Genomic DNA, 18,355 nt, shown 5'->3' with positions numbered 1-18,355 from the left:
ATATACGAGTCAGTTCAGCCTTCAACACGTGCCCCAAAAGTGGCAGCCCTGAGATGAGCAAGAAGCAAAGTGAAAAAATAATAGCAAGGCCAAGCAGAGCCAGACATTTTCTGACAGTTTTTGCTCCAGGATTTGCCATTATCCAGTGGGAAATCATGTCCTTATGTGTCAGTTTGTGCCACCAAAGTTGTCTGTACTTTACAAAATAGAGCTGTTTGCAGGGCAGACAAGCCATCCATATTCTGTGTTTTCTTTCAGATCCTTTGATATGTCTGATGGCTGATAAATGCCAGCACAGTCACATAATGCTTTTCAGTGCTTAATGCACCAGTCTCTGGCTTTTTGACTTACTGCCTTACATTCTGAGTGGCACCCTGGTGTCCTCTTCAGCTGAGGCTTCTGTGGTGATAGTTCCTGTGGGAATTCCTCATGGATTTACCTTCCAGCCACTGTAGTATCTGTGTGTGGCCGTGACTCTCCTCAAATCCTTGTTTCCCTGTGGGAATGTGACCCCACCATGGTTACTGAAGCCTCTTGGGTGAGTCTGAGTCCTTGATGCAATAATTTTTCTTGCAAACCTTGAATAGGCACCTTCCCCTGACACACTGTCCAGCTGGGATGATGGGATCATAGGGTGGGTGAAGGGGCTGCCCAGGGAGGTTGGGAGTCCCCATCCTGGGGATTGGTCACAGCTTGGATTTATGGTCTCAGAGGTCTTTTCCAGCCTCAGTGATGCTATGAAATGGAGGAAGGAATTTGGGGTAGGAATTGATGTTTTCAACACCACTGAAGTTATCTCTGCTGTGGCTGCATTAGGCTGGTTAATTCTTCTCAAGGGTGGACAGAAATTTTGAATTCCACTCTTCCCCCTGTGGCAGAAGTCAGTGCAGACTGTGTCCAGTGATATTTGAATAAACATACTATGTAATGGTAGGTACTCTGGTACCTACCTGGGTCTGTGGCAGGGGTGCTTTTTACTCCTTTATTTCAGATTATCCTCCACAGAAGTGGATTTAATAATCTCAATGACAATTGTTGCTTATTGTGCACTTTCTTGTTGCTAAAAAAAAACAACACACTAACTCTCAACAAAAGTGCCCCTGAAGACCTGTGATATTTCTGGCTTTTCAGGAGTATTTGAACAATGTGTCCCTGAGGTCTGGGCTCACACACCACTAACAGCAGACTATGGAACAGGTTCTCATTCAATAGCCACAGTCCACTCATGCTAAAAAAGAGAGGAACCTTGCTCCTGGAACCAAAAGGGAAAATACACATTAAAACCACAGCTCTGGAAAGTGGCTGCCTCCAATTCTTGCTGCTTTGTATAATGTAACAGCAGCCAAAATGAGGGCATTTGATATTTGGGTGGAGAAATTTTCTTCCATTCTTGCAAATTTGCACACCAAGTAGCATCTGATAATACTTATTTTTACTGCTTAGAAATAGAATCTTATTATCTCAGGAAATCCTTATCACCACTAGACATTTGATGAGAAACAATGAGTTAAAGATGATATCAAGCACGGAAGAAACTGCTTGTCCTGAGTAAAAGTGACTTATTTTGAATAAATGTAGACCTTTTTTATCTAGTGGATTTGAGTTTCTTTGTTCCATGAATATAAAACACAGTACAAGGATTTCCCCCCCACAATAAAGCTTTTTATACTTTTTTTTTTAAGTTTCCACCTCAAAGCACATAAACTATCAGGCTTTTAAGGAAGGGTTGCTTACCACATTTAGCCTAGAGAAAAAGCAGTATTAGCTTGTCAGATCTTCTGCCACTGCACCCTGTGCTGATTTATGCAAACTGAAGATCTGTCTGGCTGCTCCTGATGTTTTGCTTTTCCAAAATTAAGTCTTTGGCTTTTATGAAGGTTTCAGAAAATCATTTCAAATTCACACAAAAGCTGGATTTTACACCTCTTTTTAACAGTGCAAAGTAATGTTCTTAATTATCTCTTCTCTTATAGAAGCATGGCATATTTGGGAATTACTTATCATTAATAGTTTAGGTTAAAATTTTAAGAATTTCTTAACAATCAGACAGTACCCTGTGGATGAAGAAAAGTTCAAGCAACCTCAGTGGGTTTACGGATATTATTCAAGCTTATTGACCTTATTCCATGCTTTTCAACCCTTTTGCTGTGCTGAATCAAGAACTCTGTATGCTTGTATGAGTCCTTTTTGTGCTTTGGGATGGAGCTCATATCCAGGGGTGTGCTGTTGTCCTTGCATGGATGCACAGGCTGCTCCAGTAGCTTCCAGTCCTGTGTGGATGTTTTTTCCTGCACATTCCCTCCCGTGATGTTCCGTGGGGGAAACGTGCATGACAAGATGTAGGACTCCAGCCAGATCCAAGGCCAGCCTGACAAAATGCCCCAGGCATCCAGGCAAGAGTGAGACACATTTAGATAAGGTTACAGACAAAAATTCCATTAATTTGGTGTGCATCATAGTGGATGGTGGGGCTCTAGCTGTTGGAGGAGGGGGAGCTCCCCTTTCCCTGGACTTGAGGGTTGGATGCACCAAAATAGGAAAAAAACACTTCTCTTGTGTTCTCCTTGTGCTTAAACCCACATTGATGGGAACTTAATACATGTCTAACTCTTAATTCTGCCTTGTATTTTTCCATTTTCCCCAGCCTCCAGACAAGGTTCCATGTAACACGCTTTACAACTTCGTGTCATTAATTAAGAAACAATTACAGCTGATGACTTCAATACCATCAACCTAATTTCCATCCTTACCACATTTCCCATTTAAATTAACTGGTGTAGGGATTAACATGTTGTCATCCTATCTGGGTTTTTTTTTTGTTTGTTTTTTTCTTCCTTACTCTAAATCCTTCTCCTGCATTTAGAGATTACTCAGAAAAGTGATATTATTCCCAGAATATTCACTGGGAAGGGGTTGTTGGAGCAGGGCCCTGGGGCAGCCCTGGCTCCTCTTCCTGAGCTCTGGAATGCTGCAGAAGCTGCCTCCAGCATCCAGGGGTTGGAAGTTGGCTGCTTCCAAATATGTGATGAGAAATGATCACTCCTCAGGGACAGATGAGAACAGGATGGGGTTTCCTTCAAAATACCAGGAAAAAATCTTCTATCTGACTCCCAAATTACACTATTTCAGGGGTGGATGGTGTTTGGATCTGGACCAATCTTTTCAAATTTATCCTGATTTCCTGAATATTTGCTGGTAAATATTTTGACAGGAGTAGGACATCTGGCTGTACTAAAATAAAGCTGCAGGGAAACACATTACACAACTTTTCTTTTATATTTTTTGGTCTCCACAAACAGATGTAATGCATCGAAGTGCCAAAACAGTGAAGGTTTTCATTAGAGAGCTTTCTTCAAAGAGCAAGTTTTGAGTTGGTTTTGCAATTCTTGAAATTGAATGACATTGATCATTTCTTAGTGACACTTTTATACAGCCCATTAGCTTAACACTATTAATTTGGTTTTTCTTCTTTTTTTTTAGATTATCTTTTTAATTTTTATTTTAAACAAAACACTCTCTGCTGCCATCTAGCACCTCAAAACTTAGTAGTAAACAGATTAAGTTCACAAAATATCCTTAGTGTAGATTGACACCCATTTTTGAGAAACAACTCTGTTGCTGCTGCTGATGATACAGATATTTGATTGACTCAGCAAATGAACATGAGCAAGGATGGGGAGGGAACACAGTGAGATATAGCTCACTTTTGATGGTTAGAAATACTACAGTACAGAAGACCAATCTTTTAAAAAAGCAAGGCATAAATGCTTTTTTAGCTAAAGTAGTATTTCCTCCTGTTTAGTTTTGGTTTTTATCTGTGATGGGTGTGAAAGGGAAATGCATGTTTCAAGCTCTTGGCATCATCAGGGGAAGTAAGGCAGAGACACCCTGAACCCCAGCCTGTTTATCTCCCCAGGCCCGTGTTATAGTCTAGTAATTAATTATTTTCTATGCAAAGCCCAGGCAGGCATGGCAGAGTTCAGATTTACAATATATATTCATTTAACAGTGGATTTCTCTACTGCTTTCTGGGACAGATATAATTCCCACTCTTTCCATTACACATGCTGTTCAAATCTTGATCCTGAATTCTTATTAAAAATGATGAGATTTGACCTCAAAGTCTAATACCCAGTTTTGGAGACAAGGTGCTTGATGTGATTTCTGGAGGATTATTTTTAAGAGCATTCATAGATTAGATCTTTGGAATGGTTGAGGGATGTGCCCAATGAACCTTGTCTGCTGCTTTTCACCCGCCCTTCAGCATCCAGATTGATTTTTATTTTGCAGTCCTTGAGACTGTGTAGCTGTGTGCTGTAGGGATACATCTGATGTTTTTATTACCCCTTTGTCGATGCAGGAATGTGACAGTGCTGTTTCTGCCAACTTTTATTGGAGTTTCCCCATACTTGAAGGCAAAATGGTTTCTGATTGAAGTTTGAAGAGCTTGTAAGGCTCATTCCAGTGGCTCAAAGGGTGTTTTACAGCTGCACTTCTCTTTTTTAGCTGCAAGTGTGTTTTAGATGATTGCTGCCTTCCTGCATTTGTTACCTGAAGTTTGATTTTCTTCCTGGATGGCAAATCATGGAATGCTTTAGGTTAGAAGGGACCTTAAAGATCATTTAGTTCCATTCCCTGCCATGGGCCTGGGCACCTTCCACAATCCCAGGTTGCTCCAGCCCAATCCAACCTGGCCTTGACCATTTCCAGGGATGGGATATGTACAATTTCTCAGGGCAACCTCCAAGGCTTTGCCAGGGGAGCAGAACATGAGGTGATGAGTTACCACATGCCCACTGGGGTGCTTCTGGCACATTCTGAAATAAACAGAAGATAATTCACAGAATGTCCTGAGCTGGAAGGGACCCACAGGAATCATTGAGTCCAGCTCCTGGCCCTGCACAGACACCCCAACAAACCCATCCTGGGCATCCCTGAGAGCATTGTCCAAACCCTCCTGGAGCTCTGGCAGCCCTGGGGCTGTGACCCTTCCCTGTTCAGTGCCTACCACCCTCTGGGAAAGAGCCTTTTCCTGACAGCCAACCTAAACCTCCTGTGACACATCTCCAGCATTCCCTCTTATCATAGGGAAAGTTGGGGTAAGGCACCCATCTGTGAAACAGGATATCCATGGAGAGTTGTTGCGTGGCAGTGATTGGAGGCATGGCTGGCTGGTCATGAGGGTGGGAAGGAGCACATCTCCCACATCCACCCCCATCCCTCCAGAGATTAGCACAGAACAGCAGTGGAGGGGCAGCTCCACAGGGATAAAGGGAAAGGTCACTCATTTCTTTTCAAGAAATGCTCTTTCTCAGCACGACTCTGGCTCGTGGGAGTGGAAAAGGCCTCACACCCTCTCTGCTCACCTCGGCTTGTGCGGTTTTGGGGGAGTTCTTGAGGAATGACTCAGAAGGGCACTGCAATACGGTGTCACCAGCTTGGAGAGGAACTCTGCTGGCTTTGGCATGGGAGGTTCTTTGCTGTGCATTTGTTGGGGTCCCATATTGACCTTTTATTTTCATGTGCCTGGGCCCAGTTGTGTGTCACTGCTGGGGATGGTGACCAAAGCCAGTCGCGGTTTGCGCGTCACATTTCGGGGCAGCTCGTGTGTGCTCACACATTCCTGGAGCCCATCACGCCAATGCTGATGGCACATTCCATCCCAGCGCTGCGGGGTAGAAACGGACATAAGCTTTTGGGTTATTTTGCTTCAAAGTCATCAAAATGCAGAATTTCATGAGGCAGTGATTGTTTAATAACCGGCTGATCTTCAGAGTGTTTTGTTGTGCGGCACCGAGTTGGTGTTTGGGAGCGTTTTGTTGGAGTTACAAAGCATCGATGCTTTTGGTTTGGAAATTGGTAAAAGCATGTGGCAGGGCTTCAAGCTCTGAGTGCTTTCAGATGCTGTGCTGCTCCTTTGATTATTGAAAATTATTCCAGCACAATCCTGCTAATTTTCTCTTTGTGCTCCCTTAATTTCAGGAGACTGTTAAAAAGTCCATCTAGGCAGAGTGCTTATTGCCACTGTGAGGGAGATTTTGCAGAGCCAAATTTTAGCAAATGGAGTAGTTTCAAAGGATTTGGAACATTTTCTTGCTGCTTTTCCTCTCTCATTTTTCTTTTTAATTTTGTTTCTTTTCAATTGGTGTGCATGCATGTGTGTGTGTGTGTGTGTATTACTCATACTGCATCCCATTCCTTTTCTTCTCCACAGCATCCATGGTACACCACAGTACAGAGTAGCTCATTTCTGCTTCCCTGGCATCCTGCAAGCTGAACATGGGAGGAGGATGTTCAGGAGAGGCTTCCTGAGCTTTGGGGGTCATTAGGCACAATCACACGCAGTCCTTGAAAGCCCAGGCAGGGAGGGCAGGAGCATTTATCCTCCCAGTAGCTTTGTACCTTGTCACCTGAAAACATATGACAAACACTGATTAATCTTAACACCATCCGAGTGTGAGAGGTGTATATTATTATATCCCTCTTGATGGAAGGGGAATCAGCAAGTAAGAAATTAAGCAATTTACTCTCTGACAGTGGCAGAGCGAGGTATAAAGGCTGGGTGTCCTAATACCTGCTCTCTCCATTAACAAGAGATGTATTTGTTCTCCAGTGGATTTTTCACTCCCAGGGCTAGGATTCCTTTGCCTTTGAAAGAGAAATAGCCTTTCCCAGACTGCTGCATCTTATAGTTTTTGCCAGAAATTACATTTGGCACGCTGTTTCTGTTCCACTCTCTCCCAGAAGAAAATAACTGGGGAGAAAACATCAACATCTTAATCTACATTAAAAATATTTTCTCCCTAATATAAACAGGATTTAAATTTGTAATTGAAATATATTTTACAATAGTAAGAAGCAAAACTAATCCCAATCTGTTTTATTTTGCTGCACAGAATAATTTTTCCAGCAACTTGCTTTCAGAATAGGTAATGAAATGTTTTATATCAATATGAATGAAATTTTGCAGCCAACCTCTCCTGAGTCAGTGCTACGAGTTCCAAAAAATGTTGTTTACACAGTTGTGTTGCAGATTTAGCATGCTGATTTCCTACCCTGGGTTTTAGGTGTAAAACACTTTCCCCATGGGAAGAGAACACCACTTTGTAACAGTGCTTGTTTCACATCCACTGCAAGAGGGTTCCAGGCACAGATTTCTTGCTGTTGGTTTTGAATGCAGTGTCTTAACAATGGGCCCACCTTTCTTCTGCTCTGTCATCACCTTTTTTTCAGGGCAGACTTCTGTGGTCATTGTATTGTAACCAAATATTGTGGCCAAATTGTATTGTAACTGAATATTTGTGACCATGTATGAGATCAATGCTAAACTGAAAATCGGGGTATTATTCAAAACACTGCATTTTTCACGTGGTCTGAAATACCAGAGCATTTAATCTCTTGATCAGCTTTTTTTTTTTCCTTCTGTGTGTGATATTTTTTCCTTTCCCAAAATACTTCTAGAATTAAAAGATAAAGGGAGAATAAATTTTCTGCCTGTTCCACAGTCCTTGTCTCCCCCTCATGCTGAGGATGTGGGTGCTGGTGCTTCCTGCACTCCGGAGAAACACAATGGGATCAGTTACATCAGGTTGGGCCCCAGGGCCTCTGGATCTTCTCCTGGCCATCCTGCTTGGGTCTGGATGCAGAAATAGGAGCAGAATAATTTCATAGAATTTCACAGACTCACACAATTGTTTGGGTTGGGAGAGACCTAAAAGCTCATTTAGTTCCACCTCCTGCCATGGTCAGGGACGCCTTCCACTGTCCCAGGCTGCTCCAAGCCCCATCCAACCTGCCTTGGACACTTCCAGGGACCCATGGCCAGCCACAGCCTCTCTGGGAGACCTGTGCCAGGGTCTCACCACTCTTACAGGGAAAAATTCCTTCCCAGTATCCATCTAACCCTGTTCTCTGGCAGTGGGAAGCCATTCCCCCATGTCCTATCAGTCCATGCCCTTCTAAAAAGTCCCTCTCCAGCTCTCTTGGAGGACCTCTTCAGGTACTGAAAGGCTGTGATAAGATCATCCCAAAGCTTCTCCAGGGTGAACAAGCCCAATTCTCTCAGCATTTCACCATAGCAGAGATGCTGCTTCAGCCCTCGAATCATCTTTGTAGCCTCCTCTGGGCTCACTCCAGCAGCTCCATGTGCTTCTTATGTTTCAGTCCCCAGAGCTGGACACAGCTCTGCAGGTGGGGTCTCACCAGTGGAGTGGAGGGGGACAATCACCTCACTTGCCCTGCTGCCCATGCTGCTTGAATTTGCAAGGGGGCTGTTTTTAAGACTGCAAAAAACAGGAAAAGAGAAGACCCTTCCTGCCCATCCATAAATATTTAATTCTGATAATTTCTTATTCATTCCTTGGTTCATGGGGGGTGTGACATTTCCTTTGCTGCCCTGGTGGCACAGGAGGCAGCCCAGCTCCATCGCTCATGGCCACATCTTCCCCACTGAATGCAACTCTTGGTCAACAAAAACCGGGGCCAGCAGAGCCCTCCAAAGAGGACATCTGGCCCTTGGCTGCAGGGAAATGTGCAAATCCTGCAGCCCCTGGTCCTCTGCTTGGCTTGGAGCACAGGAGTGATCTGTTTGTTCCATTGAGGTCAGCACTTACGGGGTGAACCATCCATATGCATGAGTGTTCCAGTGGCAAGGCCCAGTTTGGGTTTCCTGGCCCCTGTGAAGAGCTGGAAGAAGAGCGCATCTCCTGCCCAAGATTGTGAGGGCAGGCTGATGCCAGGGGGATTTCCAGAGCCCAGGTGTGCTCCTGTACATGGGATGGAGGGGGTTTGGAGGTGGCTTTCCATGTGCTGCTGTCACCCATGCGTGCCCTGGGCAGGGCATGGCCACCAGTCACAGATGTGTTGGTTTGGGTGAGGTTTCTATTGTTAAAGCCCTTGGTTTTTTCAGAGGTAGTGAATGCTTCAAGCTCCCTCCTGGCTTCCCTTGCAGTTGCTGAAAATCAGCATTTTCAAAATTTCATTTCTCTATGGCATGGTTTTTTCCATTGTCAACCAAGGCTTAACATGGTGATTGTTTGTTAGTAATTTCTTTGAAGACAATGGTGCGAGATGCCCTTGATCTATAGACCAGGATTTCATTATTTTGTCATATACATTTTTGGGAGATTTCTTCTGCTGCTTCGAAACAAATGGCACCAATCTCACTGTATCCAGTTGGGAATACATTTTATTCTTTAGCAAAGTGTTGTTGTAATAAAATGTTTTTGTTGGTTAAATACTCTCTGCTTTATTTGTAAGCCACAAATGTGTCTTCCCATCTTGATTCTCACAAAAGAAGAAATTTTCCAGTGTGTCTGAAGTTTGTTAGTTAATTCAGTATAATGCCAATCAGATATTCTCTGAGAATTGCATAAATAATATTTTAGGCCCCATGTTTTACATGTCTGTGTAATATCCAGCATAATTTTCAAGATCGTGATTCTTGAAGATGGAATTGGAGGAGAGAATGTTTGAAGAGGATTTGTAATATTTACTGCAATAAAGAAATTTAGGGATTACTCAAAGATCCTGTCAGTATTTGGGTCAGAAATATAGCCCAGAGGTATTAGTATGATAGGCAAGTTTAAGCATTAGACTGTATTAGTGATTTAGTTATCATAATAGCACAATAGTCCATCATGTGATGGCTTGTGCACGAAACATTTATTGTGGATTAGCTGGGAAAAATGCTCAAGCTGTCTTGCAAACAGGCCAGGGAAGGTGACTGTTCCTCCTTTCAGTGGGTCTGTCCTGGAAGGGGATGTATTGGAGGGGAAGAAATCTGTTGTTGTAGCAGAGAAAAGCAAAATTGTTTCCATCTGAGTTTTCTAATTCAAAAAATAAAATGTTGCCTCTGTAGCAGTGGTCAGCAAAATAAGCAGCAGTTGAGCTATTCCTTCTTTGAAAAGGAATATTTGAGCATGAGCAGCCTGTCATAATCTGGGTATGTGTTTTGGGGAGCCATTTTAATATCTCCTCTGAAAACAATGACTCTATATGGAAATTTTTATTACATTCCCAAATAACAATTTTCTGTGCTGTGATTCCATCTAAATCCCTTTGCCTACTCCAAGTGTAAAAAAAGCTTAATCCACATGAATGTTGAAATACCGTTCACTACAAATTGAGTTTTGTGTGATGTTTCTGAGTGTTTTCCTATTTCACAAACATGTACTTTTTCCAAAGCTGGAGATAATGGGCAAAATTCTACTATTCTTTTTTGCTTTGTTAGACCAGGCTTTAGATCCTTTCATCCTCCCCTCCTTCTCCATGACCTGTGCTAGGGTCTTAAAATTATACATTCCAGATTACACCTCCACAATTTTCTGCCCTGGGATGATGAAAGGATTTGCGTATTATGGTAATATTATAAAAAATCTTTCTGGAGCCTAGTTAGCATGGCTAATTTGAAACTACCAAAAAAAAAGTAATTTCCAACGCAAATTATAATATTCATAAAGTGCTAAACAGATACCTAACTAATTTCTGACCGTACTCGTATTCCCAAGTATCTTGCACTGGCCTTTTTTAGGCCTGTGTGCTGGCTCCCATTTAATTTGTCCTTAGCTGTGTGCAGTGGATTAGCATTTCATCAGGTTGGATTAAGATTGAGCTGACACTGAAGCTTTCTTTTTTATTTTTACATGCGCCCGTGTGGGGCCGAGCGGATCCGCGCACGTTCCGTGATCCCGCTGCCCATCCCCGCTGGGTGCTGGGACAGCCTCCCCCAGCACGTGAGGGGGGAGACAACCAAAACAGAGGAAACACATGCTAAAAAAAAAACCAAGTTAAAAACAAACAAGCAAAAAAAGAAAAAAATCATCATTCCCTGGGGGAAAAATTGCATTGAGGTTGCTGGCTGGGTCAGTGCGTGAGATTTCATCGGGCTAAAATGATGTCACATGGAGCGAGGGCTTTAGTGGTTTTATTTAGCTCCTAATCCCCACACAGTGCTCGGCCAGTTGTCCATGTGCTCTCGCCGTCCCCAGCGGCACAGGATAAAGCATCTGGGCTGAGTGCGGCCGCTCTCCCGCGCTGTGGCTGCGGCGCACGGCCAGGGGCAGCCCCTCCGCCGGCCGCCGCATGCTCTGCCTGCTAAGGTTACCAGGATTAATAATTCAGGTGACACTCGGAAAGGCAAAACCACCGGCCGCTGGTTTCTGAAGGCCCGGGAGGGCTCTGGCGCAGCACGGCCCGGTTTGGATGCGTGCCGGAGAAGCGCTGAGAAGGAAGGCACCTCCTCTTCTCCGTGCCTGCGGGAGCAAGCGGCCTCGTGGTGATGCCCATCCCCAGCAAGCACCCCAACATCGGCCGCTCGCAGAGCTGGGATGCTGCCGGCTGGTATGAGGGGAACTGGGAGAGTGAGAACGCCTTCGAGTACCAGAGGCCGCCGGGCCGGAGGAGCTCCCTGACCTATGGCGGTGAGGGCGGCTGGTACGAGCCACCGCGGGCAAATGATATCATCTTGCAGGGCGGCGCGGAGCTGAAGCAAGAGGCGTACCCATACCAGGATGCCACCTTCGCGCCGGGGCCCCTGAGGAAGGGCTCCGTCCCCGACTTCACCTACTGCGACCGGCCGGCGCCCATGGCGGGCCGGGGCTCTCTGCCGCCCCAGGATTACTACAGCGACCCGTCGCTGTCGGCGAGGTCACCCAAGGACCCCCGCTGCTACCGTGAGCACGTGGCGGGCAGGCCGCTGGCGAGCTATGGGGCGCCTGGCAGCCGGCTGTCCTGGGACCAGAGCGCCGTGCGCCCACCTGCCCCACCCGATGCCACCCGCCTCTACAGAGACCCCAAGCTGGCCCTGGATGGGCAGCGGCTGCGTGGCAGAGATGTGTCCCCAGCGTGGTACGGCACGGAGCCCCCCGGCCCGCGGTACGCGGCAGAGCCACCCGCATTCCCCAGCAGGCCGGGCTACAGCGACGGGGCAGAGAGGGCTCCTGAGGCGGCAGTGGCGGCCAGACAAGCCGTCCCCACCTGCCTGGTGGTGGATCCCACCACCAGCACCGGCAGCAGCTACGGGCCAGGCAGGGAGAGCACCGCCGCCAAGGGTCCCTACGACAGCTACGAGGCGGCGGTGGCGACGCCTTCCCACCCGCCAGTGCCCCCCGCCTTTCCTGGGCCAGAGGGCAAGAGGAGCTTTGACCCCGAGTTTGTGGCACTGCTGCGTGCGGAGGGTGTCTCGGAGAGCACCTTTGCTGCCCTGCTGCAGCAGGGCTTCGACTCCCCAAACCTGCTGGCCATGATGGAGGAGAACGACATCAAGTCGGTGGCACCCAACCTGGGGCAGGCCCGTGTGCTGTCCCGCATCGCCCACAACTACAAGGCAGAGATGCAGCTGCAGAGACAGGAGCGCAGGAGCGGGGCACTGCGCCCCAGGACCCGCTCCAACAGCTTCAGCCACCGCAGCGAGCTCCCGGCAGAATACGGGGTGCCCACCGTGGATGGCCCTGGCACCTCGCAGCACCCGCCACCGCTGCAGCCGCTGTCCCCAAGAGGTGTAGAGATACACCGCCGGCCATCCAGCGCTCCAACCCAGCACTTGCTGGAGACCACCACCTACCCAGCCCCAGCGGGGGCTCCTCAGGGGCCGCACTTCCTCCCCGGTTCAGGATACAACACCCCCCTGCCTTGCAGCACGCACCCACGTCCTGCCTCTGCCTACTCCGCTCCGGTCGGCGTGCCCATGACGGCGGCCAACCCGCACGCCAGCCCCAAGACGGCGTATCCCACCACCTACACCGTGCCCATGGAGCTGATGAAGAGGGAGCGGACAGCGGTGGCGTCACCGGCACCCAGCCCCCACAGCAGCCCCCAGCTCCTCCGCCGGCCGGGGACAGCAGGGGACAGCAGCCTGGCACCCACTGGACCCACCTTCCCTGCCCAGCTCTCCCCGTACCCGAAGCTCAGCAGGCGCACGGGGCCCCCCGTCATCGTCTCCACCATGGCGTCGCCTGAACCAAGTAATTACTGAAGGGGCTTTGTCCATAGAGTAGTTTAGAACCGCCTTGTTGTTGCTTGTTTTACCCCTCAAAAAACCCACAGTCAAATATCATGGGGGTTCATGCCTAAATATTAGACACTGTCCTACATAGAAAACGAGGTGAAGGGGATTTCTTTGCAGGGCTGTGCTGGCCGTGCAGAGCTAAAGATGCTGATTCTTGCACAGTGGGTTAAATTCCAAATATTTTATTTGTTTAGCCAACTTCAGTTAAACATGAGCGGTATCTCAAATAATGCTTCCAGGGTTAATCTTGCCGTTCCTGTTGTTTGTCGAGAACAGGAGATTAGACACTGTGCTGGCTGAGCAATTAGGACTACAGGGTTTGCTGCAGATTGACTTTTTACCGCTGTTATCAGGCACAAATGTGTCCCTGTGAGGAAATGGTTAGCATTGTTTTGACTAAATTCATCAGATAGTTAATGGTGTTATTCGAGAATCGACTTACCTTTGGTCATTACCTAAGGCTTTGCTTCTTATTATTAATTTGCTGTTTTATCAAGCATACAAAATAAACCCCTTGATTTCCTTCTCGAGATGCCTGTAAGTGAAGCGATGGAGCTGTTAAAGTAATAGGGCTGTGCTTAAAACTAAAAGCCTGTCATTAAGCACTGGAACAATAAAAATGAGTGGTGGCTCCTAGACTTCCCTTCCTTTTCTAGAAACACTCAGGCTCTTGGCTGCTCAGATGAAAAGCTGAACAATCCTAGCAGGATCTGCTCCTCCACTTTGGAGATGTGGCACTCAGAGCCTGACAGAAACTAACCCCCAAAATCACCTGGAGAAATACAAGGGAATTCATCAAATCCATTCATTTGTGCCTTGACCTGTTGGAAAAAAATGTGGAATGACACCCCTTGTAATGTTTTTTTGCTGGTAATGACTCTGTGAGCAGGGAGTTTCCTCCCTGGGCAGCGCAGCTGAACTCCCATGCAAACAATTCCCGAACAATTTGCCGTACCAGCACACACACACAAAGCCTTAATAAGAGGGAGACCATTTATAGGCATCGAGACAGTGCCAAACTGGTGATGCCATTCCACAGGAATCTAAATAAAGAATGATTTTGTGAGTGGAAATGATAAAGTTGTCAAAATGCAGACACTTGGCACACCCCTTTCCCTGCCATACCATAATTACACAGCTAGGAAGTAAATGCCGGTCCTTTCACGCTCATGAGTCCTTTATGTAGTTGGTGTAATGTATTGATTTCTAAAAAATGCTTCAATATTAGGCAACATGTTCTGTGTTGACATGGATCAGATGCTAAAGTAGTACATCCAGGCAGTATTTTTAAATAAATGCAGCTAAGAAGACGAACTGGCATAATGTGGGGAACACAAATATGTTCATTTATTTGCGCTGTGTCTGATTGAGCGGTCGATGCCGACGCAGCGACAGCTCTGGGCTTGAAGGACCTTCAGAGCACAGGGATTGGGAGCAATCTCCTCCACCATGGGAAACAGATCCCTCCTTCCCTGGCTCTCATTTATAAACTGCAAACCCCGTTCTCTAAAAATCTTGAAATTATCCCTTCTCTTCACCAGAATTACTGGTACACAGCAAGAGGAAGCCAGCAGCATTTCTGTGCTGTTGAGCTTTTTCTTGCTACTCAACCCTCTTTTTTTTTTCTTTTTTTTTTCTTCTTTTGCCCACGACCATCTCATTTGCATGAGGATGACATTTGTTGCTCCAGTAATTTCATCTGATAATGGCCAGCTTGCAAAGCGGATCTGAAAACATATTCCTTAATTATGTGTTGCCAAGCAACGAGAGGGTTTGGCCATAATCACAGAAAGATTATCTTCTCATTGAAGGCCCTGAAAGGTTTAGCTGAAGTAGGACCTGTAAAATTGTCTTCGTTTTTATTTATTTCCCCTTTTTCCTTTCCATATAGTCTGAGAGAGGTTTTCTTCCTGTTAAACTATATTTTAAAAGTAGAAGCCAAGGTAAGGCACATGGCACATGGAAAGATTAAAAATGGGGAAGTGTGTGGTGGTTTGTAGTTGTTTGAGCTGTGTTGAGCAGGAGTGTTCACACTTACCCACGAGGGAATAAGCTGAGGTTAGAGATATGTTAAGATGTTGTAAAGCTTTGAGTGGATGGCAGAAACTTGACTAAATCCAGGAAAATTGTATTTGCCAGCCAGGATGTGTTTTCAGGAGTGATGAGCCTTCTCTTGGCTGTAGCTTTGGCTGTGGATATTCGAGTTAGAAGGTGAAAGGAAATTCAGTATTAAACTCGGTCTCCAAATGGCTGCAAATATTTTCTGTCAGTGTAAGTTAATGTCTGCCCAGCCAGCAGAGGGTTATAAAGTGCACATTACAGCCCAGTCATGTTTTGAACCTTGTTCTATGGATAAGACCTTAAAAAAGAGCATTTTGAGCTTTTTTAAAGTCTTGTTGAACTATGCATTGCAGTCTTTCTACAATGAGTTGTTCCTAAATACCCCATTTGTCATTTTATGTTGAGTTTGACACTCTGAGTGCATTCTGCACTGTTCACTTTGGAGTTTGGACAGAGGGCTTGCCGGAGGGAGGTGTCTTCTCCTGCCTGGTATTAGAGGCAGGGTCCTGGGCAAGGATACAGGCACGTGCCACCTCTTGGTTTGGAGTGGTGAGAGAAGGGAAAAGGAGCAATGAGATTTAGGGCTGGAACTGCTTGCTTTTCCTAAAATAATTAGTAATAAGTTAGATAAATTGCCCTCCCTGGGAGTTGGAGGGTTGTATGAAGAGGAGGTGGTGAATGAGCACCTTGAACCCTCTGCTATGGTGGTACAGTGACGTCGCCAGAGATGAGCCAGCTTCCCATGCCAGGAGCTCCTCTGGCAAAGCTGCTGCTCTCCATGTCACTGAGACCTTGTCAGGAATAGCTGAGGGGAGTGCTCCTGCAGCCTGGCCATCGGAGGATCAGCAGTAGTGAGCACACCAAGGCAGCTCAGTGGTGAGCAGCAAGAGAGCCCTGCAAGGTCTGGGTGACAGACACATGTCAGTAGGAGAGCTGAGCCAGAGAGGGTTTGTGGCCAGCCCCGTGCTGAGCTGGGAGGGAGGGCAGGGAAATAAATAGTCCAGGTCAGCAAAGCTGGTGAGGGCAAACAATATCTCACGGTCACTGATCACATTGCTGCAGCTCCGCCTCCAAATTTTGCAACTTCAGTTGATGATGTTTGCTAGGATTTTTTCTTAGATTACTTTTTTTTTAAACCCAATTTTTTTAGTAGTAAAGCAGTTGGCAGATGAGAAGTCTTGTATTTTTGTAGCTAGCCTGAATTTCTTCCAAAACAGTGGCCAGTCCAGATTTCTGTTTCTGATGCTGGACTTAGGGAGTTTAAATGAGACATGGTGATTCATTGCAAATATGCGTCTTGAGTGGTTTATCAAGCTCTCATTTGCACATGAAGATGTGAAAGTGAATTATCAGAAAAGGGAAGATGAGGAGCAGGGCTGCCCTGTAAAGTCAGGTGGGTATCATCAGGGAGCAAGAGCAGAATTACTTGGCTGTAAGATTTGGTTGAAAGCCTGACCTTCTCCTGAGCAGGGAAAGCCAGGCTGAGGACAGCTGCCCTCCTTGGACAAGTTGTTCTCTCCAGTGTGAAGGGGACTCATCCTCTCTTTTATCAGCTTAGAGCCCAGCTAGAAATGCCTTTCACTGTGATTAGCTCACTTCTGCTTGTACTCTTTAACACCTCGTTGTGATGCCTTTTATTGGTATTTCCCCCCTGTGACAGATAAAAACTGTGTTAACCACACATCGTTGTAGGCTGAAACTCTGCACATGGGCAACCCCCAAAGAGGGAAGGGCATAGGGAGGAGCAAGAGCCTTGATGGTTGTTTAAGGATGGTTAAAACAGCGCATCAAAAATTATTAAAAGACTGACATTTGCCCACTTTTGTAAGCTATGAATTCTTTTAACCTAATTAATTTAAGCTAAATTGCCACCATTTTCTATGGGCAGAGTTTAGCAGGATATTTCCTGCACAATATAAATTTCCTGAGCATTTGCTGATGTTGATTTATTCTTCGCCCAGTACAGTGGACAGCTCAGAAATCGACTTCAGGTTTTCTTCCTTGTGTTTTCTGTACAAACCTCAGCATGGAATCCATGTAAGGTCTCTCAATTAACAATCTGGACTGAAACAGCACCAAGGGAAGCTCCGTGCACTGAATAAATCTGATTTCATTTGCACATTGACCTGACAGACCATAGCATGTCCTTGGAGCCATTCCCAGCCAGTGTGTTAGTCCAGGTAAACCCTGCACTGCCCTCACTAACAAAAACATGGAGTAGTGTTTTTAACTGGGATCATGGCTCCCATACAAAAATACAGGTTGAAATAAGCAGGTGGGTCTTTCTCATGTCTGCTCTCCCCATGGTCACAGCATCAAGACACTAATATGCAAAATGATAAAGGAAGTAGCTGGAAAACTCACAGTGAATTTCTGAAAGCCTCTGAAAGGCTCAGAAGGACCCTCACCAACCTCTGCTGAGCACATGAGTGTGTGGATCTTAAAACCTTGGGCAGGGTGAATGGCTAAGGAACAGAATGTGCAGGAGATGTGCTGCTGACTATCTTGATATAATAGTGACTGTCTTGGCCAATCTGCACATACACTTCATTGGTGGCAGGGAATATGCTTTTAAAATACTTCTTTAAAGGCTGAAATATGCTTTTTATAATGGTTTTATCAAAAGCAATATAAAGTGTCAAACTCATTCCAGTTGCAATTCATTGACTTTAGTGCCATGGCAATAAAAATGAATTTGGCCTGTCGAAGGAGAACGTGTTGTCAGATGCACAAGTGTTGTCATCTTCAATTTACACTTTTCTTTCACCCCGTGTCTCTGGTTCTCCAGCATTGTTAGGACTTTCATATATCCAGATCATTCTCTGACTATATTTGCTGACATTTTTTTAGCCTTCTCATAAGTAGTTTCCATAGCTACAAACTTCGTGTTCACAGAGGGGAAAAAAAAATTTAAAGGTTTCTTATTATTATTGTATTAAACATTTTTTATATTTCTTCTCCTTGTCATTCTCATATCATCACACTGCAGCCCGGTTTAATGAAAATGCTGCACAACTGAATTGCCTGTTATTTTTAAAAGCAAAGTAGGTGCTGAGCTGAATCCTTGAAAAGCAGAAGACCAACATCATTAAGCCCCTGATGTAAAATAAATGTTGCAGACGTAGGACTGGTATTAGTAATGTTTATAGATGGCAACTGGCAGGCGAGCTTTTGACTTTTACACCTAAATAAAACCTGATATTTACAGCATTCTGCTGCCTTTTGGTAAAAAAACCCCTAATTTTTAATCTCTTTTGTCTGCTGTTGGTAGGATTTTGTTTAAGATGA

General features: G+C 45.6%; 1 protein-coding gene across 4 annotated transcripts in view; it reads left to right on the top strand.

Annotated features, from left to right (window-relative positions):
• The window catches only part of CTBP2 (C-terminal binding protein 2), a 132,804-nt gene that overhangs the window by 81,682 nt on the left and 32,767 nt on the right, over positions 1–18,355 (top strand). Inside the window, exons 1-2 of one of the 4 annotated variants that reach the window (XM_071446408.1) lie at positions 11,279–12,430; positions 12,464–12,962. The exons of 2 other annotated variants lie outside the window; for them this stretch is intronic. In XM_071446408.1, coding sequence (XP_071302509.1) covers positions 11,279–12,430; positions 12,464–12,962 — 1,651 coding nt within the window. Of the gene's footprint in view, positions 1–11,278; positions 12,963–18,355 lie in introns of those variants that run through there. One more of the 4 variants, XM_071446407.1, reaches the window with a different exon arrangement.

This window comes from Agelaius tricolor, unplaced genomic scaffold, assembly GCF_023055355.1.
Source record: "Agelaius tricolor isolate 1412-34295 unplaced genomic scaffold, bAgeTri1.0.p SCAF_22, whole genome shotgun sequence".
NCBI lineage: Eukaryota > Metazoa > Chordata > Aves > Passeriformes > Icteridae > Agelaius > Agelaius tricolor.
Note: the sequence above shows the minus strand (reverse complement) of the source record. Positions and strands in the feature narration are given on the sequence as shown.